The sequence below is a fragment of the Xiphophorus maculatus genome, chromosome 19 (genome assembly GCF_002775205.1).
Source record: "Xiphophorus maculatus strain JP 163 A chromosome 19, X_maculatus-5.0-male, whole genome shotgun sequence".
NCBI lineage: Eukaryota > Metazoa > Chordata > Actinopteri > Cyprinodontiformes > Poeciliidae > Xiphophorus > Xiphophorus maculatus.
Genome location: NC_036461.1, coordinates 2721840 through 2748132, shown reverse-complemented (window position 1 = coordinate 2748132; position 26293 = coordinate 2721840). Strand labels below are relative to the sequence as shown.

General features: G+C 39.3%; 1 protein-coding gene across 1 annotated transcript; it reads left to right on the top strand.

Moving 5' to 3' along the window:
• dcdc2c (doublecortin domain containing 2C) lies at nt 1-25169 on the top strand. The gene is made up of 12 exons (XM_005801314.2): nt 1-423; nt 1408-1456; nt 1818-1894; nt 1977-2108; nt 2897-3004; nt 4512-4560; nt 11641-11764; nt 14970-15070; nt 16115-16228; nt 20179-20248; nt 23130-23185; nt 25040-25169. The coding sequence occupies exons 1-11, from the start codon at nt 137-139 to the stop codon at nt 23144-23146; spliced, it is 1128 nt and encodes a 375-aa protein (XP_005801371.1). The 5' UTR covers nt 1-136; the 3' UTR covers nt 23147-23185; nt 25040-25169.
• The last annotated feature ends 1124 nt before the right edge of the window (nt 25170-26293 follow it).

The window sequence follows — 26293 nt, the reverse complement described above, 5'->3', positions numbered from 1 at the left end:
ATAAGTTTCAAGATGACGCCCCTCCCCTGTGGTTGAATTGTTCCCCATATTACCAGCTCATAGATCCAGTTACGTCTCCAGTGGCTCCCAGCATCCCGGATCCACTTAGACCAGACCGGACCGCCTGCAGGTAAACATGGCGGCGAGCCCGCGGATAACTGCGCGTCTTCCTCCGACCAAAACCGTCACCGTGTACCGGAATGGAGACGCTTTCTATCCCGGGAAAAAAGTAGTGATGAATCCCCGGCATCTGTCAACTTTCGACAACTTTATGAACACTTTAACCAGACACATGGAGGCTCCGTTCGGCGCCGTCAGGCGGCTGTACACACCCACGAAGGGCCACAGTGTGCAGGAGCTGGATCAGCTGAAACATGGGGGCTCCTATGTTGCAGCGGGGAAAGAACCATTCAAGGTCCTGAAGTAAGTAAACTGGGATTCAGTTAGAGGGATTCATAATAACCAGAATAGTAACTAGTTGCTTTTAACTTTTTAGTTTACAAAAGGAGCAAATTCCCACCAGAAAACGTAGAAATCTTTAATCTTAGAAATTCAGACATTTTTCAAAAGTAAAACGTTTCTGAGTTTTCAAACGCAGAAGTTTCCATGTTTTTTTTTCTTGAGATTTTCTGGGGGTTTTTTTCTAACAAGTTTTCTCCTGTTCAGACTCAGAAATTTTCTAGAAGAAAAAACAAGAAAATTTCAGAGATTAATTTCAAAATTTCAATTGTTTTTCTGGCAATTTTTTCACTTTTTTCCATAAAATTTCTGAGATGAATCAAAAAAAAAAAAAAATCAGTTTTTTTTTCCAACAAATTTTAGACTTTTCAGACTCAGAAATTTCCTAGTTTTTTTATATAGAAAATTTCAGAGATTAATCTAAAAATGTCAGAGTTTTCTGGAGGAAATTTATCTTTTTTTTATCTTGAAATGCCTGAATGCGCTGCTGTAAAACAGGGATTTAGTTGGAATGATTAGTAAAAACCAGAGATGGGTGGTAGTTACATTTACTCAGTGACATCTACTTGAGTAACTTTGTGAAGAAAAATATTTTTTATTTTTATTATGCGTTTCACTTTTACTTGAGTAATTTTATTATAAAGGTATTGCTACTCTTCCTTGAGTTAAATCTCTGGAGACTCTACCTGCTGTTTCACTGAATGAAGAACAAGTTGGTTATAACCACAAATTCACCAGATCTGGGCTGCATTCACACACCTACAGAAAACACAAGTCCAGAAAGTAATGTTAATATAATTATTAGCTATTTTAAAGAACAATTTAATGTAATTATTTAACCATTAATGTAATTTGTCTTCACTATATTTATTAAAATAGGCAATTATTAGGTGTTTACATTTCCATGTTGGACGCCAGGTTTGAGTCAATATTTGTATTTTTTCCCAGCTACTGTGGGATAGCCACCATAGAGCCACAGAAAAGGAAAAATAATCTGGTAAGAACAAATTATACACTTTTGTTCAGTTGAATGATCATGCTGTATCATCATGTAAAACAGTTTTCATAAAGCTTCTGCCATATTTTGAAGTATTACAGTCAAATTAAATGTTGAATAAATGCATGTGGACTAATAAGTTTAAGTGTTTTTAGTTTGTTATGTTTCTTAGCACTTGGGCAGCAAAAATCCAAATTCTGTGTTCCTAACCTTCCACTCATTTACATTAAACTCGCACAAAGATGAGAAAAAAAAGCTAGTTGTTGTGTATAAAGAAATTGTAGTGTTTTATCTTGATGCATTTAATGAACCTAAAAAAATAGGATATTTCATTATGTGACCCTGATTTTCTTTTGCACAGATTAAACCTGTACCTCACACCAGAGTAGTTGCTTCGGCTCGCTGGAGGAAAATCAGGGATGGAACTTGCACAATAAAGTGAGTATTGATGTGAGGACTGGTTCCAGAGTCCTCCCAGTACAGTGTCTGGTAGCGTATTTCAGGGGTTTTTGTTTTACAGCGTCTTCAGCAACGGAGAGCTGCGGATTCCTCCGGCTCGGGTCCGGATCCCAAAGCACACTCTTAAAAGCTGGGACCGTGTTTTATCCATGGTGACGCACAAAGTGGAACTCCGCACTGGGGCCGTTTACAAGTAAAATCAATCGCTGTGACTTAACTGAGTGTGAAGAGAGTCAAGAGACACGATTTCTTTTTGTTGTTACTGTATTATGACTTTTGTTCTATAAAAAAAGTTGACTGAAGTGCTCAACATGTTGCTGCAACACAATTTGAAGACTGTTTGGTAAAGTCAGTGAAGCTCACTTGATAATTTCTCAGTATTAGTTTTTCTACATTTTTCTGTTCTATTAATTCAAACAAAATCCACCCTTCACAAAAACAAGCTTCCATATGCTTTGGTGACTGCAAAAAAGGTGTAAAACATTTTATTAAATACATCTGCTAATATTTCTTTGGCTCTTTTCTTTACCTACCAGAGTTTACAAATTTCTCCCATCAGAGGTGTTTATACATTTTGCAAAAATATTTGAGTGACAACCTCAAATATTTTCTTTTTGAAAAGAAAAAGAAAATAATTGACAACAATTAAACACCAGGAATCTGTGAAGACAACCGGAGAAAACGGGGCAGGATTGTAAGGTTCAGATTTGAATACTTTTTGCTTCACAAATCTCTCAAGGCTGTGATTATTTACGTTGTTAGTGTACCTCTTCCTCTTTTTTCTTCCACTTAACTTTTCACTAAAAGGCTTGGATCAGATTTGATGACTCATGTTTGAGACTCTAGTCACTAAAATAAGAATGACTGCCTTTTAAATTGGCAAAATTAGTCAACTAGTGTCTTATTGTTGGACCTGAAGGTTAAAACTGGTGTGAATTGTGATATATAATTCATTTATTTACCTTTTTTTAAACTTTCCAGGCTTTGCCGGTTAGACGGACGTCCTGTCAGCGGATCTTCTGAACTGGAGAACAACCAGCATTATGTGGCAGTTGGACCTGAAAAGTTCAAACCTCTCCCATATGAACGGTGAGTCCTCTGCTGAAATTTAGTGAAGAAAAAATGATTCAACTGAAGGAGAAGAGACGTGTTGTCCTTGTGGAGATGCACCAATCAGATTCTCCCTGGCCGATATCAACGACATCATATGATGTTCTATGTGGTCTGGAATTATTTTTCAGTTTCACAACAAGTAATCTGAAAGTCTCAAAGCAAAACACAAACAAAAGTTTAGAATGACCTAGTTAAAGTCAAGAGATCCTGAGGCATAATCTTACACAGGCTGCTTGTGATCAAAAACTTTCCAACATGGCTAAATGAAAATAATTCTGCACAGATGATTGGATAATAAAATTGGTTGGTCATCAGAAACACTTTCGTGTAAAAAAACAACAAAAAAAACCAACGTATTATAAGGCGCACCTTCAATGAATGGCCTATTTTAAGACTTTTTTCTTATATAAGGCTCACTGCATTATAAGGTGCATAGAATAGACGCTACAGTAGAGGCTGGGGTTACGTTATGCATCCATTAGATGAAGCTGCGCTACAGCGAAGGTCAACAAAATAGTCAGATAGGTCAGTCAAACTTTATTAATGGATTACAAACCAGCGTTCTGAAAACTCCGTTCATTCCCAAAATGAATGAACAGCTGTTGCTTCCTCCACTTCCCACCATTGATTCGTTCATGTTAAATTCTCTGGCTGCTGCTCTGTTCCCGTGTTCTACTGACTGATCGCCTTGAGCTTAAACTCTGCATCGTCAGCTCGTCTCTTAATAGGAGCCATTTTGGGGTCGTTACACAAAACCCAGCCTGCACCGCGCGCTTCTTCTTCTACGGGGGAAAATGAAGTCGGCGGCTGCTTACCGTAGTTATGAGACCTGTTGTGGCTCAATATTGGTCCATATATAAGGCGCACCGGATTATAAGGCGCACTGGATTATAAGGCGCACTATCGGCTTTTGAGAAAATTGAAGGTTGTTAGGTGGGCCTTATAGTGCGGAAAATACAGTATATAAAAAAAGAAATACTATAACAGTTACTGTCCAGTACGTCCATTAAGAGTGTTGAAGCATTTATAGAAATAGAAATAGATTGATTTAATGAATAGTACAATGCAGAAACACAAAATCATGCCAAACATTTTTTGTCTAGGTATCTTAGTCCATTTGAAATAAGACAAAGCTAACTTCCACTAACATTAAGAAATTAATGACTTAAACAAGCTTCTACATCTTGCTGAAAAGTTACTTTTAGTTAATTTTTCCATTATACAAAGAGATCCAGACAAAAATCTAGACTGGAAATACTTGGTAAGATTTAGTGTTTTTGCAGTGTATGAAATAATTTTAATTTATGAGTCCAAAATAGTCAGATTCTGATTTCTTAGTGCTTCTTCAGTCTTTTGCCAACAAATTGATAGAGGTTGTTTTTCCATAACTGTATCTGAAAAAAACCCCAAAAAACAAACAGCAACACTAGATTATAGATTTGTTGTGAAAAGAAGAGTAACGGTTTTCCTTTTGCCCCTGCAGCAAAGCTCTCCTGCTATCTGCTCGAAACAAAAGACCTGTAAATAATACGGTGAGTACTCCCACTTCAAAGTCGACTCCAGTTTGCCGTCAGGTTGTTCGCTTTCTCATAAAACATGAAACCGATACAGTCTTCCCCCCACGTCTGCCTTCAGTTTATTGCTGTAACACCTTGGTAAAAATCACAACCCTTTGCACACAAAGCATTTCAATTAACATTTCCCACTTGTGCGCGACTTCTTGTGGGGGCGCGATTTGTTATGAAACAGAACTATCATCAATCACTGTCTGCAAGAAGCATCGAGTTACCATCGCTTGGCACTTTGATGGGTAATCCCCAAAAGAGACAGGCTGGTCCACTTGATCAAGTGCGGTGAGCCTTGGATCATACTGCAGGCAGCGGTGGGACTTTGCTTGCTGGGGGGGAGAAAAAAAATCCCATTCGAAACTAGAACCAGGACAATTTGTTTTGTGATTAAGTAGGCAGTGAAATGTTTTGAATCCATATGAGGATTTGCTCTGCTGTGGGCCAGAAAAGAACACCAAATCAGACGTTGAAGAGGAAAACATGCCCAGTCAGCAGGTTTCGGCGCACAAGGCCCCTCCTTCCTGTGAGAGACGCGTCTGACATCTGATTTTTCTAACCATGAAAGATGGCAAGGCTGTTGCAGGTGCCAATTTTATTATATGGAGAAAAATACCCCTTGCCCTTATCTGTAGCAGTACCTTCTGTTGAATGGCTTTCTGTTCAGATATATGGATTGATATTAGCGTTGTATTAGAATGAGCTGAAGTGTAGACGCTGTAGTAAGATCTCTTCATCATGTTGCAACCGTCCAAGCAGAAAATAATCAATGAAAACAACTTTGTCATCAAAATAAACTCATAAAATAACCTAGAGCTCAAAGTGAAGTTGCTGCTGTTCCACCTGTTGCCAGTAGGTGGAGACAGAGACAGATCTATGGCTGTGATTTCACTGGAGCAACACTCAGCAGGCATGGTGCTGCTGCAGTTTCCTTCTCTCTGTGTCTCATGAATCTGCAAGCTTGAGCTGCTGGGTTAATAAGAATCTTCCATAGGGGAAAAATGCATGCAGCAAAAATGACTTGCTCGCCCCTGATCTGTCACTTGTTTAGCTTGCTGATTACACAGCCCTTTATAGGGTCACATCTATCGTTAATTTCACTTTGACCTCACAAAACAACAGCAGTCTGGCTGGAAATGCCAGTAAAAGCCTCCCTTAAACATGCTCACTGGGGCTGTGTTAAATGTAACCTTGCAGCCTGGAGAAGCCGTCTGTCCTGCTCTGACTATCTCTGCAGGAATGATGGGCGTTTGGTCCGGACACTGGAACGTTAATTTTCAAAAGGCCAACATGTTTCACTTGACTTGAATGAGTGGAGATGTGATGTAAAAGGATTTGGGTACAAAAAAAGAGAGAAATGTAGACAGAGAGCAGAGAATAACATCAGGTTTTCACCCTACTGGTCAGACTTGGCTTTAAAACTGATGTTAAATAGTAAATTGGCCAAATCACAACACATTTTCCCAGTAATTATTACAATAAACAATAATGTTATTGTTTTGAGACCATTTTAAGTACTATATTGATAATGGAATAATAATAATACAAGTTAAACTAATTAATTTAGCAAAGAATACAAAACACTGAAATCTGTAATATTTGGAAGATTTTCAGAATATTAAAAATAAAACACAATAAGAGTTTGTAAAAATCACTGAAAAGTTCATCTATTACATCACTTTGTTTTTCTCTTGATAGCTTTCAAATAATAATAATGCAGTAAAACATGTAAAAACAGTTTGAAATGGTTTCAAAAAACAGAAATTAAAAACCAAAACCATTAATAAAATGGGTTGACGATAAAAACTCATCAGAATTGAAATGATTGAGTTCAATTTAATTTATCAATTCATGCGCTAATTGATAAATTGCTTATTTCAACGGCAGCAGCTCACTGCCGTCATGTAGACGTGGTGAAGACAACATGCTGAAGTTCAACGTGAGCATCAGAAAGGGGAAGAAAGCTTTCTGATGCTTTCTTCACCGTGTTCAAACTCCCGTGTTCAGGGAGTTTGAACACGGTGACAGATGGGATGCTGATCTACTGGAAACTTCTCACTAAATCATCTCAGATTTACACAGAATGGTCTGAAAAGAGAGAAAATCCAGTAAACAGTTGTGTAGAAACCAATGCCTTGTTGATGTCAGAAGTCAGGAAATGTGGAGATAAATTTCTGAAAGTACAACAGGCTGAACCTTGAAGCAGGTGGGCTACAACAGCAGAAAACCACACTGGGAGCCCCTGCTGTCAGCTAACCGCAGAAAGCTAGAGCTAGCATGCGTACAAATCCATCACAACTGGACAGTAAGAGACTCAAACATCTGATGAGTTGATATCAGTTGCAACATTCAGATGGGAAGGTCAATATTTGGCATAAACATCATGAAAGTACGGATCCCTCCTGTTCAGGCATTAGTGATGATGTCACTCTTTGCCCTCTAGTACCAACTAAGCACAGTTTAAACATCAAACACCAGAGTGATGCTGGTTCCCAGAACAGTGTTCCCATCTTCTGACTGCGACAGGATGATGTTTCATGTTACGAAGCTCAAACTACAATAAATTTGCTGAACTCCACATGCCTCCACTGTCACTAAAACTCAATCCAATAGAGCAACGTTGGGATGCGACCAACAGGAGATTCTTCTCATGGTGTTTAGAAAACTCTGACACCTGGTCGGATCTGTGCCACCAAGAATTACAGCAGTTTCAAATGCTTCAGAATCCAATCAGGAATCTCTCTGTAGGATGGTGTTCACTAAAGTCCCAAACATCCTGATACTGGTGTACTGGCCCTTTATGACCACTGTGACATCATCGACTTGGACGTTCATAATGCAAAAATAAATATTTTTAGCATGTTTTTGAAAAAAACATATATTTTTTTCAATATGACTTTTTCAAGAACGTGCACCATCAACCATTAATTTCTTTATTCAGTTCAGTTCAAAGGAAATTCAGTCTCTTCAAAGAGTCGTTGTGGACGTTGAGGCTGTAGGCAGGATTGATTGATCTCCAGTCTAGCAACAAACAGCAGAGATGATATTCTGATTAGCAATGTTGGCAAACATTGCTAATCTATCTCATTTGCTTTTGCTGCTCCTCTTTAAAGAGGAATTATTATACAAAGTAAATTTTTTTGTACATTTTTGGGTCTCTACTGCTTCTAGAAACAGTCCAAGCGCTAAAAAAACATCCAGATGTTTTCTGGCAATAAGGGAATGTCTTTTGGTGTTTGGAAAAGGAGCCCTTTCAAAAGCCTCATAATTATTGAGTCACAATCTGCTGAGGGTGCTGCCCCTCAACTAGCAACCCAAAGTTTTATATAAAACTGCTGTATGCGCTGCACAGTGGTTGCTGCAGTGTTTTGTTGTTAACTTGCCATTCAGAAACCACTGGCTGCATTCTTGTTGGTTTTGCACGTGGCTCTAATTCTGTTTTTCAAAGATGTATAGTTATATAATTGCAGCCATTTGTATAAAGTATGAGTGCAAATATTGAGTAGTGGGGAGCAGTGGGGGCGTGGCCAGCAGGAGATAATTTGCATAAAAGAGACAGAGCCCTAAAATGGCTCATTCTGAATAACATGCAGAACTGAGGAGAACGTAACAGGTCGCCTTTAAATCTAACTCTGGCTAGAAAGCTGGGCAGAGAGAAGTTGGAGTCATGGGTATAATCCTTGCCCATTACTTCATGCAGTAGTAATCATAATATACCTGAAGCATGTTGTAAAAATAATCCGCAGAGATTTCCCGACTGTCCAGACTTTCTGTCATCGGCGACACTTTACTGCTGCTCCCCATTCCTCGGCTCCTGGCGGATGATCTCAGCGGTGAGGGGAAGCAGCGCGGCCCTGAGGGAAGCGGTGCCTCCTCGCTGCTGCCAGCATGTCTGCTAACTGTGAAGCAGCCTGGGAGTGGCTCCCACCGATCCCACAGCCAGCACGGCTGGAGGCCGGTCGGCCCGATTGTTTGGGACCTCCGTTATCCCCCGGCTATCAGATCACCCTGTCCTCTCGTTGACTCCTGTTCTCTGCTACTTGAGAGGGCCACAGATTGCTTTCTGCTCTGCCCTCCCAGAGACCCTGTTTGTACTAAGTCTGGTACAGGCTGGGGCCTCCTGATACACAACGTCGTCTGCTCCCACCGGACCCGGAGCTGCAGATATGTAACCCAGAAGAGAGGCCGCATGACCTCAGCTTTTCCACCGCCGTGCCTCCACTTGTGCGTCTGCTTTCCCAGATCTGCTCTGCGTTTTTTCCCCCTTCCCAGCGCTCTCCCTGAGTGATGAGCCCTGATTCAGTGTTGATATAAATGGTATCTATTTACATCTCATCACCAGGCTGTCAGAAAGCAAAACAAGCTGTTCCATATTTGATTGGCCAGATGTGATTTGACTTGGAGCTTCATGGTGACGTTGTCTCACGTTAGTCGGTGAGGAGCAGAGGTTAGAAACCCGGACGGTTCTCTGATCTCCTGTTATAGGGTTCTTAGAGTCTGAACTTGCCAAGGATTCAGTTTTAGCACTTTCCCAAGCCCACTATGCTGTGCTCGATGGGAAAAAAGTGACTTATTTAGGGAAGGGGAGTTAGAGGGTGTGGGGGTCGAGTTGGAGGGTCAGGATGAAATGTGTGGGCGTGTTTGTGTGTGTGTCTGAGGGAGGGAGGTGGAAGCTTAGGGATACAACAACTTTTTTAGACATGCTATATTATCAAAATATCAGACATATAAGCTAGTGACCAAACTAAGGTTCCCTTGTTGTAGTGAATATGAAAAATGGCTCCTCTTACCTCAAACCCCCCCACTGCAAACCTACAGCATGAACTCTATTTCAACTCTTCTTCACTAAATACACCAAGCAAACCTCAATCTTCTTTTTGTTGTTCTACTGTTCTTCCTGAGTCCACTAACGGCTGCAGGAATTCAAAGGAATATCAACAGACGTTGCCTCCGCATTAAAGCAGGCAAACAAGTGAAGAAGCAACTGGGCTATTCCCCAGACTCCATGTTAGTGAGCTTGCAAACAGCAGAGCCAGGAGTGTATTCTGGTGGAGATCAGTGCAGCGTCCCCTGAGCCAGCTCAGGGACCCCGCTGCTGAAACGCAGAGTTAGCTAGCTCACCGCGTTTCAGTCGGTAAGGGAGACATCCCTCACCTCACTACCTACAGAGGGGAAGAGGAGCCTGCAAGGAGAAAACTGTCTTTTGTGGAAGCATTAATTCAGATGTGTACCCTGCTGTCTGAACATCAGACTGAACTCTCCCTGCTTTTCCTCTCCTCCTCTCTCACTCCTTCACTCTCCCACTGTGCGGCTCACTCCCAACCCCCTCCTCTCCTTTTCTGTGTTTTGTTTTGCTCTCCCCCTCCATCAATAACCTTCTGCCGTCTGCTGCTGAGGAATAAGTTATTCCGTGCAACTCCCTCCCTTTTCCCTTTAAGCTTGTTTGGATTTTCATTGTTTGATCTGGTTTGATAAATAAGACAAATGCGGTTAGAAATTCACGGCTGCCCCATTCCACCCATTCCATCAATAAATGATTTGTTTGCCACACTCCCAGGTGATTGATAGGTCGAGTGTTTGTGATGTATTGAAACCAGAGGAATTCAATAACACTAGAACATGTCAGCTCATGAAACACTAAGGTTAAAGGAAAATTCAAAAAAAAAAAACCTAATGTAACTTAAAAATGTTCGTAGTCTAAATGAGTTTTCAGACTGGATTGTCTAAAAGTTGTTTCTGTCCTTCCAGCTAAAAATTGCTCCTTTTGATTTTGCTTCCAATCCTGATTTGGGTCAGTTCACTCATGAAATATGAATTATGTGACTTTCTGCTGGTAAATATCACTTTTTGGAGTCACAGTAACATATTTCTATTCCGTTGACTATTAGTAAAAAATAAAAATGTGTTGGTTGTCCAAGGGAGTACAAATCGGTTTGCTTGTCGGTACGAATCTATAAAGCGTCCATACAGGATTATTTCCTGTATGGACTCGGAGCTTATAATGTAGAAATAATTATTTCTACATTATTTTTAAAGTTGAATATTTAACAACCAGAACTGCAAAGAGACAAAATAACGCTAAATATGTTTTAACTCAGTTGTGGGCACATCTCTGCTAATTTTTATGTGTAGTGTCGATGCTGACTTTGAAAACATTTAGCACACTTACCTTCCCCTAAATTATTTTTCAGGAGAAACTTTAAAACATTAATTTACTTGGCTGTTTCGTAAACATTCAGTAAGTGTTGAAGTTTTGGTTATTGGTTGTTTTCAAGTAGTCAGGCGTTGGTATTCATGGTGAAGATGATCTGAGCAGCAGTTTGTTCTGTATCCAGAATGATTCGCTGTCGTGTCGCTGACACATGGTGGGTATCAACATGGTTGAATTTAGCACTTTAGCATTAGCTTATGCTAAATACCATATTAGCACAACTAGCTTCTTTGTTAGCGTTGTTACGTTTCACAGAAAAATCCACAAATAGGAGAATAGGTTCAGTTTTAATAAAATACAATGAAACAGCTGTTTAAAAAAAAGAAAATGAAACATTTTTAGAAATAATTTCATTTTGAGAGAGCTGAATTAATGGCTGAATCATAGAATCAGGCTGACCAGCTCAAGTAGGCAGGGGAGCAAAGCGTCTTTCTTGTTTTTTTACTTTATAATTAAGAGCTTTGTGCTGCTACGCTGTTCCTCCAAGCCCTAGAAGCCCAGAGACATTTTTATGGCTATTTCAAGATGACCAAGCATGAAAATGGCCCACAGGTCTGTTTGTCCTGTCAAAATTTAGCCTAAACAAAAAATCAGACGTGATGCCAATTTAACCCATTTCATCACATTTAAACCACATGCAGGCATCAATAGATCATCTTTTGTTGGATTTCTTTCCACCCGCTACTTTTCAACCACAATTTCATGTTAGAATGGACGACAATTTCTGATTTACTTTCTACTATTTTGCCAACAAAATTTCTAAGACAGGTCAGAGGAAATGTGTTTTATTCTGGTCTCATGTTTTCTGCTTTCTGGTCTCTTCGCTGTGTGCTCAGGTATGCGATAGAGAGGACCTTGAGCTCACAGTTGGGGGCAAGATGAAGGAACATGCAGCCAAGACGGAGCGAGTCAAACAGCAGAGGAAGGTGTCCAGAAAACCAGCACGCGTCACAGCAGGAGGTAAGCAGAGATTTTCACTAGCAATGTTTCTCCTAACGCTTTGCTCTCCAGACTCCTCTTCCTCTGTGTTTGTTCCTTCATCACAATCTTCTTCACTATGACTATACTTAAAAAAACCTGCTGCCTTTTGATTACAAATTTATATTATGGGTTTCATTTTTGCACGTGTCCAGATTGCTGTGCATCACTGTACTTTCCTCATCTGGTGTACAGGGAGGACAGAAAAATAAATCCTCTGAAAGGTGAAGGAGATTTCTTTGGATTCCCAACCTGATCTGTGGGTCCAAACAGAACATATCTCATTGCTCTTCGAAATTAACACGACTTTTCCAGGTGAATATTAAACAGAACGAGGCTTCAGACGCTGTTAAGGAAGCTTAAGTCATAGATGAATTCAATCAACCACCTTATGGGAAATAAATCCAAAAAATGTTGTTCGAGGCATAAAATGCTTTCATTTTCTCAGGATGCGGCAATTATTATAAAACATTAATAATACCAAGTTGGTTTTAATAAGAAGTAAATATGTTTTTTTCACTATGGTGCAAAAGGAACTAAGTATAACTTCTCGTAGTTTAAAGGCTTTGGTTGTCATGGAATTGAAAGAACAGTGTTGTTATAATTTATAAATAATAAAAACACCAATTGCAGAAAGTCACCAAAGTCAAAAGCAGAAGCGTTCATTAAGCAGCTTGTCTAAAATGTTTTACCCAAATTTGATCTTGTTTCATACAGATCCTACAGAGCTGATGATCAAACTTTAACACAGATGTGGAACTTTATTCAACTAAAGGTTTGCAAAACAGTCAGGTAAATTTTAAAGGTTTAGAATCTGCCTAAAAATTAACTTAGGGGAATTTAAGTGTGCTAAACATTTTCAAAGTTAGCAAAGATGCTAAAGCGCTAAATGAAAAATTAGCTCTGCTGTTAACAGAACTGCATCTGTTAACCTTTAATTTATGTGTTAAAAATTTCCAGTCAAGTTTTCAATGATAAATTAAAACTTGACCATGAGGTCAGGTCAAGAAAACATTGTTATTTAATCCGTGTTTTTGTAAATTATATGGATGTCCAATTTTCAAAACCAATTTTGAAAACAAAATAAAATAACACTTCAAATGTATGTAAAGTCAGAAATGTTGGAGATGAAAATAAAGATGCTGTGTTTGTGCAACTGGTCAAAAAAAAAAAACTACTGAAAGCAAAAAAGAAAGTTTGTAAAAACCTTGATGTAGCTGAAGTTTCCCATAGAAAATGATCCCTGGAAGCAGGAGAGCAAAGCAGAGCTTCAGTCTGTGGTTCAGCACGGTGAAGGTTGAATGCTGCTGTGGGCCAGGATCCCTCTTTCAGTAAACGGATTCACTGAAGTTATGAAAGGAATAATAAAGTCAGACGTCTTCTAAGGTGTGTTGAACAAAACCTTTTAATGTGAGTCAGAACAGGAGGCTGGAGTTGATCCAGCAGGACCAGATGAAGGTGGACATCATGGTGGACTGAACAAATAACCAAACAAACATTACAAATCTATGAAGTGCAGTCAATTTCTCAATGAAGCGCAGTAACAGTTTACGATTTAAAATATAGGCACTGATAGAAGGATTTCAAGAACATGAATCTTTACCAAGTATTTTTGGTCTAGTTTCTAGTATAAATATGTCAGCACACTGACATACTTGTTTTTAAGTAAATAATATCTTAATACTGAAATATTACTCATTCCACTGTCAGATTATTTCACTTATTACAAGACATGTTTCCCATAACATAAGTGAAATAATCTGCTAGTGGAACTAGAAACTAGAGAATTCATAACTAATTTGATTTAAAATGGTTTAGTTTGTGTGTGTGTGTGTGTGTTTGTGTGTGTGGGGGTGTGTGTTTGTGAGTCTGTGTTGTTTCCCTTTTTGTTTGTTGTGTTTTATTTTGAATATTTAAAATGTCTTTCAGTTCCAGGATCACATGTTCTTTACAAAATTACAGTTAGTCTTTGAGACGGTGAACTTGGTTTTTTATGCTATTATCATTATATTACTTGAAAATTGTGTCAAAACAACAAAATTTTCATTTTTCTCAATTACTGTTTGTATAATTTACCGTGACATACGTACTGATCGCTGGTTATGATCTTTAAGGTTTTCCTTTCCATGATTTCTTCCTTGATGATGATGGTTCTCAACTTTCCTAACAGTTTTTAATAATGCGTTGGACAATGTGCAGCCTAATTTGAGAAGTTTCAATCATCTTTTTAAATGCCAATAATTTGACCTTTCTTAAACAGACAAACATCTTTTCCACACGGTTGCTGCTCATTGCATCAGTCGGTGTTAAATAAAACATAATCACCATGCAGCAGCCATTTGCAGGGTTAAATCCAGGTGGTGCCTTGTTTTTTGGTCAGACAGTTTATAATAATGGGGCCTAAATTCTCTGAAATGTAATGATAGGAAAATGTCCCATTTCCATCAGATAATACCAAAATGGTTTACCATTAGCACATAATACCTTGTGTATTTTCCTCCTTATAAACTCCACTACCAGGAGCTAAATTTGGCATTTTGCTCATTACTAATTCACTCCATTAGATCCTTAGAAACACGCGACAGCTCCTTGGTACCATCACCTGGTAAAGGATCAGACACGTCTGCTTCTCTTTCATTCTGTTGTTTTTGTAAATTTAATCTGGAAGCAAATCTAAAAATAATGTTTAAATGAAAAAAACAACAACAACAAAAAGGTGCGAGCAGATCTCAGCCTCAAAGTATTGTTCTGTACAGTTTTTAGTCTCATCTCTGTGAATTCTAACAACCGCGGTTATTTATTATTAAAATGAAATCACCCAAGGCAGTTCAGCAGCGTGTTTCATTATTAAAATTACACCCTGGATCAGTTTTAGCAGCTGCTGCCAGAAAAGGAATTTGTTTACAGGAGAAAATCTGTTTAATGTAACAGAATGAGCTAATCTTGACTAAATCGGGAACGCTTCCTGTCTGTGGAAGGATTGTAGACGGGGGGGAAAGATTCACAACGAAGGCCTGTATCCTGGTCCTCTAAATAAATAAATGGCTCACCAGCAGTATTGATCTCCTGCGAAGTTGAGCAGGAGAGGAAAAAGAAAGGAACGGGGCAGAGAGGGATGGAGGGGAGGAAAGGTGACTGCAGAACAAGAGGGCAGACAAGTAATTGTGATTAATCCTTTTTTCCTCAGCCGACAGCGTATTTAATGCAAAAAACAAAAGAAGTGAGGTGGAGGGCGCGGCAGAGGTGCAGGAAGACCCCCACCTGAAGGTGGACCTGCCGATTGATCAGGTGAGATATAATCCCACTCAGCCTCCACCTAATGAGCGCTTTAGCATTCAGTTTGCTCTGTTTACCGACATGGGAGTTAGCTCTGATTCCTAAAGACAAAATGTTGGCACAGATATCGGCTCTGTGAAGGAAACGCAGACATGTTGAATTATTCAGCCTGACAGCATGTCAGGAACTGGAAAACTATGTTTTTTAGTTCATGGAGTCAGATGATAATTCATCATTATGACAAGCTGTTTATGTTCGCCCCGCTAAGCTTTACCTTCCTGGGTGAGAACGCCTGACTTGATTTTATGTTTACACTAAGACTCATAAATGCTCCCTACAACACGCTGCATAAACATAAAAACTACAGAAAGTGCAGCTGAGTAAAGGAGTGTGACATGCAAGAACATACCCATTTATTTCTGTTCATATTTTTTCACGTTACAACCATAAACTGTGTATACTATTGGGATTTCATATGTTAGACCAACGCAAAGTGGTGCATGATGTTAAAGTGGAAGGAAAATGACCCTTGGTTTTTTAAAAAGTGCAGCAAGTATTTGAAACAACAGCTGTGTTTCAATAGTTTTTAACAAAAATGTTTTATCAATCTCAGATTATTTATTTCTTTTTAGTGAAGTTGCTCCAAAACAGTAGATAAAGACATGCCTAATTCACATTTTCTTTTCTGCAACATTTTAAAAGTTACTCAAAATTCGCATCACATTTGGATGGAAACAGGAATCTGAAAATTGATGTTCGCCGATTTCCTCCATCGAATCCGACTGAGTTTGAGCTGTTTTGTAAAGAAGAAAGGTCAAAACATTCATCCTCTAGATCTGCCAAGCTGGTAGAGACACAAACCAGAGTACTGACTCTGTCAGGCTGAATTTAAATGAACACGTTTTAGATTTCAATTTGTAAAAGTTTTGTAAAAGTTTGGAAAGCCACGTGTCATTTTCCTTCCACTTTACAGTTGTTCTCTACTCACTGCTGGTCTATTTCTATGCGAGGCACAGTGTGTACCATGGAGGCTCTCATGTTTTCCCCTCTGAGCAGGTTGAAGCGAAAACAGTTGAAGAAGAGCACGAAGCCTCTACCAGCACTGCAAACAGGAAGAGTTCAGACGCCACGCGTCCCAAGAAAACTAAGGCTGCAGGTTACAAGAAACATGTGAGTACTCTTTATAATAAGTTTTATGTAGTTCTGTCTCACATTCAGTTCATTTTCACTTCATTGTTATGTCCAATTTTCTCATTTGCTCTGGAATTAGGTCACATGAAAATGGCCTAACCAGTAATTATGGTAATCATCATTTTCCTAGTTGCGCTGGGGTCATGCAGACCTGTTCCCAGCAACCACGTTTCCTCTAATGTGTGCATAACCTGTTTATTTTGCCTCAGTGGCTCTCTCTGTATATTATTACCGGCAAATGTATTCTTAAGGACAAGGGAAGTCAGCAGAGTGCACCTCTGACAGGCAGATTAGATTTTGAGAGCTAGATATATTTTTGTTTGCTGAGAGCTTCAGTCGGGTTTTGTACCTTCACAGTGGATGGAGTCACAGCAAAGGTAGACGCTGATCCTGCTATGCACCTGATTTGTGTCCTTTGTTATGGTTATTGTGCGTGGTCACGGTGATGAAGCGCGGCTGAGCCGAGCATGCAGATGTTTTTGCACAGATCTCTGCTTCCCAGAAATTACACTCATTTAAATACACTTATTTTACCCTAATAATCCTCCAGGGACAGCAGCGGCGCCGCCGCCGCGCCGTGATGGATGCTAACAATAGTTGGGTGATATTACTATTCCCCGCAAATTCATTCAGCTTTGAAAATGAGAAAATATTGAGTCTTATTTAAGCAATCAATAACCTTGAACAGCTCTTTTTAATGAAAACTATAATTTCAAGTAGTGGCAATTACACCGCAGGGGGATGTTTTGGTGAGGTGATGATTTTTGCTGCTGTGTGCACTTTTGCAATAAAGATATTCTGTTTGGGATAATTATTGACTTCTGGGGCCAGTTATGACCCTGGCTAAAGACCTCATCAATACCTTAATTTATCAATTATTACTTTTAGCCTCAAGAGAACGTTGCTGATTTAGACTGACTATGGATTACAGGAAATGACCATCACATGGTAGAAAATAATAATAATAATAATAATCTGTGGACATACTCAGCGACTTTTTGTGATTGTTTCCTTTCCTGGCAGATTTTCCCCCCTCTTTTAGCTAATTGAGATGGACGTAAAGGAGAAGATGGACTAGCTGAGATCCTGAAGACTGTTTTTCGGGAGACACAAGCCTTATATAAACTTATTCTCAAACCTTGAATTGTTTCATATTTTGTCATGTTACAACCACACACTTTTTATCAGGATTTAATCCAACAGACCTTCAAGTAAAAAAATAAACATCCATTAAAGACAAAAAACTAAAAAGTGGCTTTTTAAGTGCAAACAGAGCAAGCAACGTTTTTCTCCTTTTTTGCTTAAATGAAAGAGGTACAAATCTACAGAGAAAAGTTTTTAAAGTAAAATAAAGGGTCATAAAAAAGAAAAATCAGACTTTTTTCTCAGATTGGTCTTGAATAAAATCAGATTCACACGCAAATCTGATTTTAATCACATTATTAAAATTTAGCTGAATACAGCAACAGTTTTGAAATGAAGAGAGACCTAACTCATGTTGTTTTTTTTATTGCTGAATATATCTTTTTCTATACATAAATCTTTTTCAGTTTTCTTCAATCAAGCCCAAAATAATTTAGCAAAGTGGTTGGCTTTTTTTCAATGCAAAACCTTTTTGAAGTTCTGGACCTACAACGATTTACACATTCAATTCCTATACAATTTTATAAATATTTTCACGCCTACTTTACCTTAAACCCTCAATAAAACTTTTTGACCTGCGTTTGGCTTCTGCTACAAAACGTTTGGACACGCCTGCTCTATACAAAGTGGATTTTGAAATAAATATCTTTACTTTTTGTTGGGAATTAATGTCGTCTTACCAGGCAGACCCACAGTAATACTGGTGATATTAAAACTTAACTGGTCCTCTTCATTTGGAGCTAAACAGACTTTCGGCGTCTCATCGTCAGCAGCCCCGTCATTTAGAGGCGTGTGAATAATAACGAGGCCTAACTGCAGAGCCATGACTCATTCGTGTGGCTGAGTTCTGACAGATTTCCTCCCACCCCGGCGCTCGTATACGCCCGCAAAATGCCCCCGTACTCTGCATACGCGCATGTATATAGTAGATATTGATGACCAAATTCAATTACATGATTACATTTTCAGCCGGAGCTTTAAATGATTTATTGCGTTGAATTGAAATGCATTTCCAGACAGCACCCCGGCGACGCGCTCGCCGTGCTCGTGATATTGACCCGTGTGGTCCGGGCCAAGTAAAGAATAACGAGATTCAGCGTCTCTGCCAAGCCAAGATGTCCACCGAGAGTTAGAACGGCCAAATGACGAGCCGGAGCTTGATGCTCAGTCATCCAGGCCTTTTCTTATAACCACCTGACGGGTTGTCGCCGGGCGCTCTGGAGGTTTCCTCTGGAGTCGGTTAAAGTGTCGATTGATTTCCTGACGTCCGTCCGTGTTGGAGACGTCGTCCACTTTCAGGAAATGTGAACACGAGTAGATTTGCACCTTGTTGTTGCAACTATCATTTGTTTTGGTTTAACAGTATTGGCTGACCCATCTGCCAGTCAGCTAAGCATTTTTCTTAATTAATATTGTTAGAAATGCCAATGAAGCTGGAGATGTCAGATCAATCGTCTTCCCCTTCGTAGGAATTTTGTGAGGAAGAAATCGAAACGTTATTGACCAAGGCATTGATCAATTCCTGCGCGTCCATTTCATTCGTCTTTCCTCTGGTTTTCCTGGCTGCTAATCCCCTGAAGCCTGCATCGTCATGACGATCGGCCTTGCCCGGCCTGCGTCGCCATGGCGAAGGCCGCAGCGTCCCCATGCAAGGTCAGCCATGATCGGCTGCAGACAATGTCAGCGCCTGGATTCCCCACAGAGCCCAGCTCTCCTCTACTCCTCAGTTAGTGCTCATTAATCAGACTAGGGATGCAGGTTATTGATTAATTAGTTAATATAAAGTTGATTGATCAACTAGCAATTCATTGATAATCGATTCCTAGCAAACGTTTGACTTTGGAAACCAGTATTATTCTACAACATTTCTGAGATTGATCTCAAAATGTCCATGTTTTTTTTTCATATTTTTGTCTTTTGGAGCTCAGAAATTTCTGTTTCTTCTAGAATATTTCAGAGTTTTCTGTCTACAGTGGCCCTAACACAGTACTGTAGAAATCACATTCTCACCTTCCAAGCAAATCAGTCATTTTTGACATGGAAGTTGACGCTGCTCAGTCAAGCAGCTCAGCTGAATGAAGCGCTGTTAAGTCGGTAAGAATTTTACCAACTTAAAATCCTTAAGTTTAATATAAACAATAAACTTAGAAATGTATTGTTTATATTTCTAACAGAACAGCATAAAGTGCATATAGTATCCCAAACCGGACTCTGTTTGGACCGTTTCTCTTTCCTGTTCTGGTATGACTCTGCCATCTTTGTTTCTGTATCAACTAGCTCCGCTTAAATGACCAGCAGCGCCCTCGGTTGGATGGTGGCCAAACTACAACACTGATAGAACGTCTAAGAGGACATTATTAATTAATCGACTGGAGCAAATTTTTATCTATAAACCATTAAATCAACAATTAATTAGAAGTTGATTAATTGTTTGCATCCCTAAACCGGACGGAGATGTTCTGGAGGAAATAGTTCTGGTTTCCCGTCTGGTTTAGTGCTGAGAGGAGGAAGATGTGTTGCGGTGCGCTGATGCGTTCAGCAGATAGAGATTCAAGGCTGCGCTGCTAGTCAAGTCCCAGTTTCTGTTCCAAGTGAAGTTCTGCTCTTCCGTCTTTGAATTTCAAGAAACATGAGCTTTGTTCCAGATTTACTGCATATGTGGGGAGAGTATTACGAATCTGATATATCACCGAAAGGTGAGAAGGCTGACAGATTTACTGATTAGAGCTGCATATGCATGGAATATGACTAGATGATGATATGAGAATCTGATTTATGTGTTCCAGGAGAGGCAGGAGGAGAAGGAGGCGTCGACCGGGCTCAGAGTACGGTCACGGATGTCCCGCTTTTTCAAGGGTAGGTTCGTCAAAGCATAAAGCCTGGGAGCAGCTCCAGTGGCGGGGCCCGGGTTCCCCTCCACAGAGCCTCACGCAGCCATAAAGAGAGCACTAATACTCACAGCGTTACCAGAACCTCCATTCCTCTGCATGTCAGAGGATCTGCAACTGCCTCTCAGCATCTGGAGGGTTTACACCGGGCTTTATAGGGACCATCTGTTTGACTCGCACTGCATCCCAATCTCCGATGATTTATCCTCCTGTTAAAGGAACCTGCACATCAAGGTCTGACATATTGACAACCAGGGATATTCCTGAATTACTCCTATTTTCATTGTTTTCTTAAAATTTAAAAATATCTGAGAAAATACAAAAAGTACACAGCAAAACACAAAGTATTACCAAGTATTTTTTTTGTTTAGTTTCCAGTGCAAATATCTTGAGATAACAGCAAACTAACTTATAAGTAACTTTTTAGCAAGATGTAGGAGTTTAAGTCAGTAATTCCTTAATATTGATTAAAGAAGTTGTAGTTCCACCTAATAGTGGAACTACAACTTCAAAAGTTACTAATATGAGTTAGTTTTGTCTTATTTCAAGTGTACTAGGATATATGCACTAGAAACTTGAAATACTTGATAAGATTTTGTCTTTTTGCAGTGTAAGCATGACAAAAAAAACATTGTATAAACATTTTGGTTTTCACAACAAAAGCGTTTTTCATCTTCATGATTTCTTATCTGTAATAAAGCTGCATGGTCTCTCTTTTATGTAACTGATCTGGAGAGAAGCACATCTGAAGGAAAAACGTAATGTTTGAAGGAAGAACTTTGTATTAATGCAAAATCAATGTTCTGTGCCTTTCAGTCAGTGAGGCCAATTTTATCCCAATTACCTTCAAATCACCGGTTTTGTCTGTCGGACCCACTCTGTGGTTTCCAAGTGTCTCTGAGATCCCCTGTGAGAATACCGGCGGTGTTTAAATGGAGCTGGATGTGAAGCGCTGCAGGCGGTCATCAACGTCTACCCTTCGATCCGACGTCCGCTCTGTTGGCGTGACAACAGGACTCACTGCTTTCTGTTCTGTCCCGCAGATTTCCGTCCCTCTGAGAGTCATGAATGCTATCAAAAAGCTGCAGACAGGAAACGGGCAGGAATTTGTATTAAACATCCCCCAATCATGCTGTTTACATGCTACACATTCCTGATATTTGTATAAATTGATTGTCTTATTGACACGAGGTTGAGATACTGCCCTGTACTCTCTGGTACTAGTCATGATTTCCCAGCAGAATATCAGTGGGCGGTGTGTGTGTGTCAAATAAATCACTGCATATTATTGCTTGCAGAACCGAGGTTCACATACATACTCATTTTTATCAATATGACGATATATTGTTGCTTTTTGGCTCCTGTAGGGTTTTGCTTCATTCATGTCTATTTTCTACGTGAAACTAGAGACGCATTGATCTAATTTTCTCATTTCCGATACCAATATCTGAGGTTTATGTCGGCCGATACCGATTTGATTTAAACCTTTTCATTTTTTAAACACCGACACGTAAAAACAGCTTTAATTTGTTCAGTCGGTGCAATTAAAAAATAAAATAAATCATAAACTGAAACTGACAAAAACAGTAGGTTGATCCTTTGGTCAAACGTGAAATAAACTGCAACAAATCTTTCAAATGGTTCATAAAGTACGATGAGGATTTCTAAATATAATGTTTAATAAATAATAAAGCATGACATCGCTCAGAGCACAAAGCATAGAATTATATTGAATAGATCTGCCCTTATGGGTCATTCACATCGTCACTGATCTAGGATTGTTTTCAATATTGGGACAGATTCAGATATTAATATTTGATTGGTGCATCTCCACATGAAATACAATGCTTACACTGCAAAAACACTAAATTTTACAAAGTATTTTTGTGTAGTTTCCAATGCAAATGTTTTTGTACAATCAAAAAAAGACAAAACTAACTTACAGGTAATTTTCAGCAAGATAGGAGCTTGTTTTAAGTCAGTAATTCCTTAATATTGAGAAAAAAAGAACTAGTTCCACTGGTGGATTATTTCATTTCAAAAATGGGGAAAATATCTTGTTATAGGTGAAATAATCTGCGGGTGGAACTAGTACTTTTTAAGATTAATATTAATGAATTATTGACTTAAAAGGAGCTCCTATGTCTTGCTAAGAAACTAGATAAAAATACTTTTGTGTTTTTGCGGTGCAACTGGAAAGTCAGAGCTGAAGTGGAAGGAAATACAACCTGCTGCCAGCTTGGCATGAAAATACCAATATTTATGTCATATTTCATACCTGGATGAAAACAAAGCTTTGTCTACCCTCAAAGTTTTGAGTCTGTGTTTGTTTCCTACACTTCGCTCGAGGGGCTCTCCATCAGTAACAGCAATACATTCCCGCTCATTCAGTTTGGCTGAGGTTCTCCTTCAAAAGTTATTGGCAGCAGGTACAATGGCCCTATAATTTATGAGAACTGTTAAGGCCTCTGACAGAAGTTGTAAAGCATCTTGACTGATTGGGTAGATGTGAGATGTGTGCCGTTATGGCATATTGTTGCCCCGTATGCGTGCGCGACATGCAGATAGTTCCGCGACTTCCTCTGTCACAGATAAATTACTCCACACAGTCAAATTAAGTTGTTGTAAATCACCCGGCGGACCTGAGAGCAGTCCCCAGTGACGACCTTTACGCCTCTTTGACTTTAACTCTTATTTATGTTAATCACATCTGTATTATACTGATGGTAGAAAAAAAAGCTAGAAATGGAGAGCTTGATATTAAAAAAAGTCTCGATAAGTCTGCTGCTCAGGACTTTGTTTTAAAATGTTCTCTGATCTATTTTCTTTATAATTCTGTCTCATTTCAGGACTAATAAAATTGTGATGCTTTCTGTTTCGGTTGGTGCACTTTTCAATTTAAAAGGTAAGTAGAATATTATTTTTATCAGTTTAATTTTTAGACTAAAATGTTTCACATGTCAGCAGCTCTCATGCATCAAACAGAAAAACTCTGCAAGGTGAAAAATAATCAAAACATTATTTTATTTAATTCAAATAAAAAGTAACTGATATTAAACAGATTCTATTACACAGACTGATGCATTTTAAGTCAAACTCAAATCTGACTTTCCAGGAAATGTAGAATAGAGAAGCACCAGTTACCTGCCTTTATTTTAGTTTTTACTTGTTCTTACATTGTTGTTACATTGCATATGCAGTTCTTCCTTTTGTGTATTTAGCTATGACTTCAGTGTTATTCTTTAGCGTTTGGTTTCATCAGATTCTTTGTTTCCTGTTTATTTCATCAGCTGTTCTGCGTTCCTCTCATTAGTTATTCCTGGCTGCCAGTCATCCTCCCTCCCTGTAGTTAAAAACCTCAGTTTTTTTTAATTTCTCCTCCTTGGACCCTCTGCTGTCGATTCTTTGCTCTGAAAGTCCTGGATATTGCTCTCTTTTATTCATAATTCCACATCATTTCACACGCTCCTCCCGTTCCCGCCTCGTAAACATCTTCATTTGAGAGAGAAATGATATTTATGGCCATGTTACGGTTTATACAATCAGGAGGAAGACTGCTGAGCTGACAGTAGTCCAGCAGACGGACACACGGTCAGTGCTGCGTCACCTACTGCAGCTGGAGCCAATACACACACACAGATATCCGGACATGGGCTACAAAGTCTTCTGTTTAGATCAAAGTAATTAGAGTACAAATAATCTAATCTAAAGAGGACTGGTTAAGAGGAAGATGAGCGTCAAAAACAAAGATGAGTTAAAGTTAGCTTTTAAAGGGGCAGCATTATGTAAAAATCAACTTTTTTACAGCTTTATAATATTATTCCCTATAATGTGTGTAATCAGTCTATTCATGGTAATACACAAGTTTCTTATTTCAAATTGAATCCTGAAATAAATTAAGTTTTAGATGATACTCTTATATATTGTGCCTGTATTTTATGTTAATCCAACACATTTTTAAACAATTACAGCTTTAAAATCTCTTTAAAAACAGCTTAATGAAAGTATTCATGCTTCAGTACAGATTTGCGTTGTGTGTGTTGGTCTACTACGTTTCCTCCTTAACATTCGTTCTGCTTTATTCTCCCGACAATAAAGTTTTTATCCAGGCCAGGACCAGCTATCATCTGTCACTGATAGTCTTTGGTAGCTACAGTAAAGTTAGTGGAAAATGGACGCTTTTCCCTCTCATTCATCATACACGTGTCATAAGAGGCCTTCGATTGTTCACAGCTCCCAGCAGCGGTAAGCCTCTTTTCCACAGTGAAAAATAATAAGTTCCAAAGGCGGCGTGTGGAAAACGAGCCGCTGTGATGTGGAAGAGGCGCCCGCCCGCCTGCGTGTTCCCTGTCGCCCACATCGAGCGCGCCGCCGTCCAGCTACACTTTAGCTTTGATTGTTCTGCGTTGGGCTTTGAACCGCACCTCCACATGAAAGCCAACCTTGTCCACAAAGCGTCCACTGCAGACCGGAGCCGTTGCTTATTTGCTCCAGGCAAAATCAGGCCTGGTTTTTATTTTTACAGTTCTTTACCATGCAGCGTAGAGCATTATACATAATTTATCATACAGCACATCTTGTGACAGCACCATGTCTCAGCTCCCTTTTAATTTAATGCCTGTTCTTTTCTTCTTCATCTGTTGTTGACTGTGGTCAGCGGAACAGCACGTTGGTATGCCAGGGCTTTGATAGCAGCGCTTCCTGTAGCGAGGGCATGGCCACTCAGTGTGCGTTCTCTCTGTTGCTTTGTGTTTCCCAGTTTCAGAGTTGCAGACATCGCAGGAGTGCTACAGGCCCGACGTCCTTGTTCTCATCCTTCTCTGGAGGCTGGCTTCTCATCGATGAGACAAAACCATGCTATGAACCAAATAAAAACGTCTCGCCTTTTGACAGCCCCGCTTTGGATATATGGCCTCTTATTTCAGTGAATATATTGCATAATTATGTGCTGTTATGAATATTGTATGCAGCCTCACACTGAGCGCATGGTAAGACGCCTAATTGCAGAGTTTAATTATTTAGGAGCAAAGGTCCTGCGCGGGTTTTGGGAGAGGAACTTTTGATAAATTATTTTTCGTGGTTTTCTGATGAATTATTTCAGCGGGCTTGTGTCTAATCAGCAGGCATAGCGGACTTACTAACTGCTCTTGAGAGGGACTTATCATTCCATGGAGAGGAATTACTATGCTGATTAAATCCACTGAAATCAACTAATAACTTAATGTTATTGGAGTGGATCAGAAAAGAGCCTCTTGCAGCGGCGCAGGCTGGAAGGAGGGCTGCTGCCTCTGACCTGGGGGCACAGTTTTAATATTTTGCCTGTGATGGTAAAGTAGAGCTCATTTTAAACAGTGTCATGCAGCTTTACTCTATAGTGCATAAGAAGCACTGCGAGCAAAAAGTCCACAGAGGTTGACTAAACAAGGAATAATAAACTAGAACTCCCCCAAGTAGCCACCAGGCACAGCTGCTTGTGTAACTACAGAACCGACGCCCACACAGAATATTCCCGCCTCATTATGCTGGATATACGGTCCAAACAAACTCGCTATGCAGAAAAGTTTACGGTTTGACCTTGATGAATTAAGCAAACTTCACTGAATTCATAGACTGCTACGGAAAACCTGCTTCAAGATCTATTCTGTTGTTTTGCTTTTTTTTGTCACCTTTTAATGTTTCAGATCAAACTAATTTTGATAACAAGCAAAAAAAAAAAGTCTTTGTTCAAATGATTGAATTAAATAACTGGTAGGTCTGTCACAATAACAAATGTATCTGAATAATTGTCCCAGAAGTTATCGTGATACATGATAATATTGTTTTGAGATGATTTTAAAGTAATATAATAACGCAAGAACACATTGTCTAAGATCAATAAACTTTAAATTCTAATGAACATTTAACACTGGAGCTGGAACTGGAACATCTGAGACCTGGGTTAGTTTAAAGGTCATTTTTTAGAATGGCTACAGTTTAAATTTAAGTTAGAGTGGTGAATGTATCAGCTGAAATA

Bases quoted from the DNA above. Each gene is read 5' to 3' on its own strand.
- dcdc2c (XM_005801314.2), top strand. From the start codon at position 137: ATGGCGGCGAGCCCGCGGATAACTGCGCGTCTTCCTCCGACCAAAACC. The intron at 424-1,407 runs GTAAGTAAACTG...ATTTTTTCCCAG, and splicing joins GAACCATTCAAGGTCCTGAA to CTACTGTGGGATAGCCACCA. The intron at 1,457-1,817 runs GTAAGAACAAAT...TCTTTTGCACAG, and splicing joins AGAAAAGGAAAAATAATCTG to ATTAAACCTGTACCTCACAC.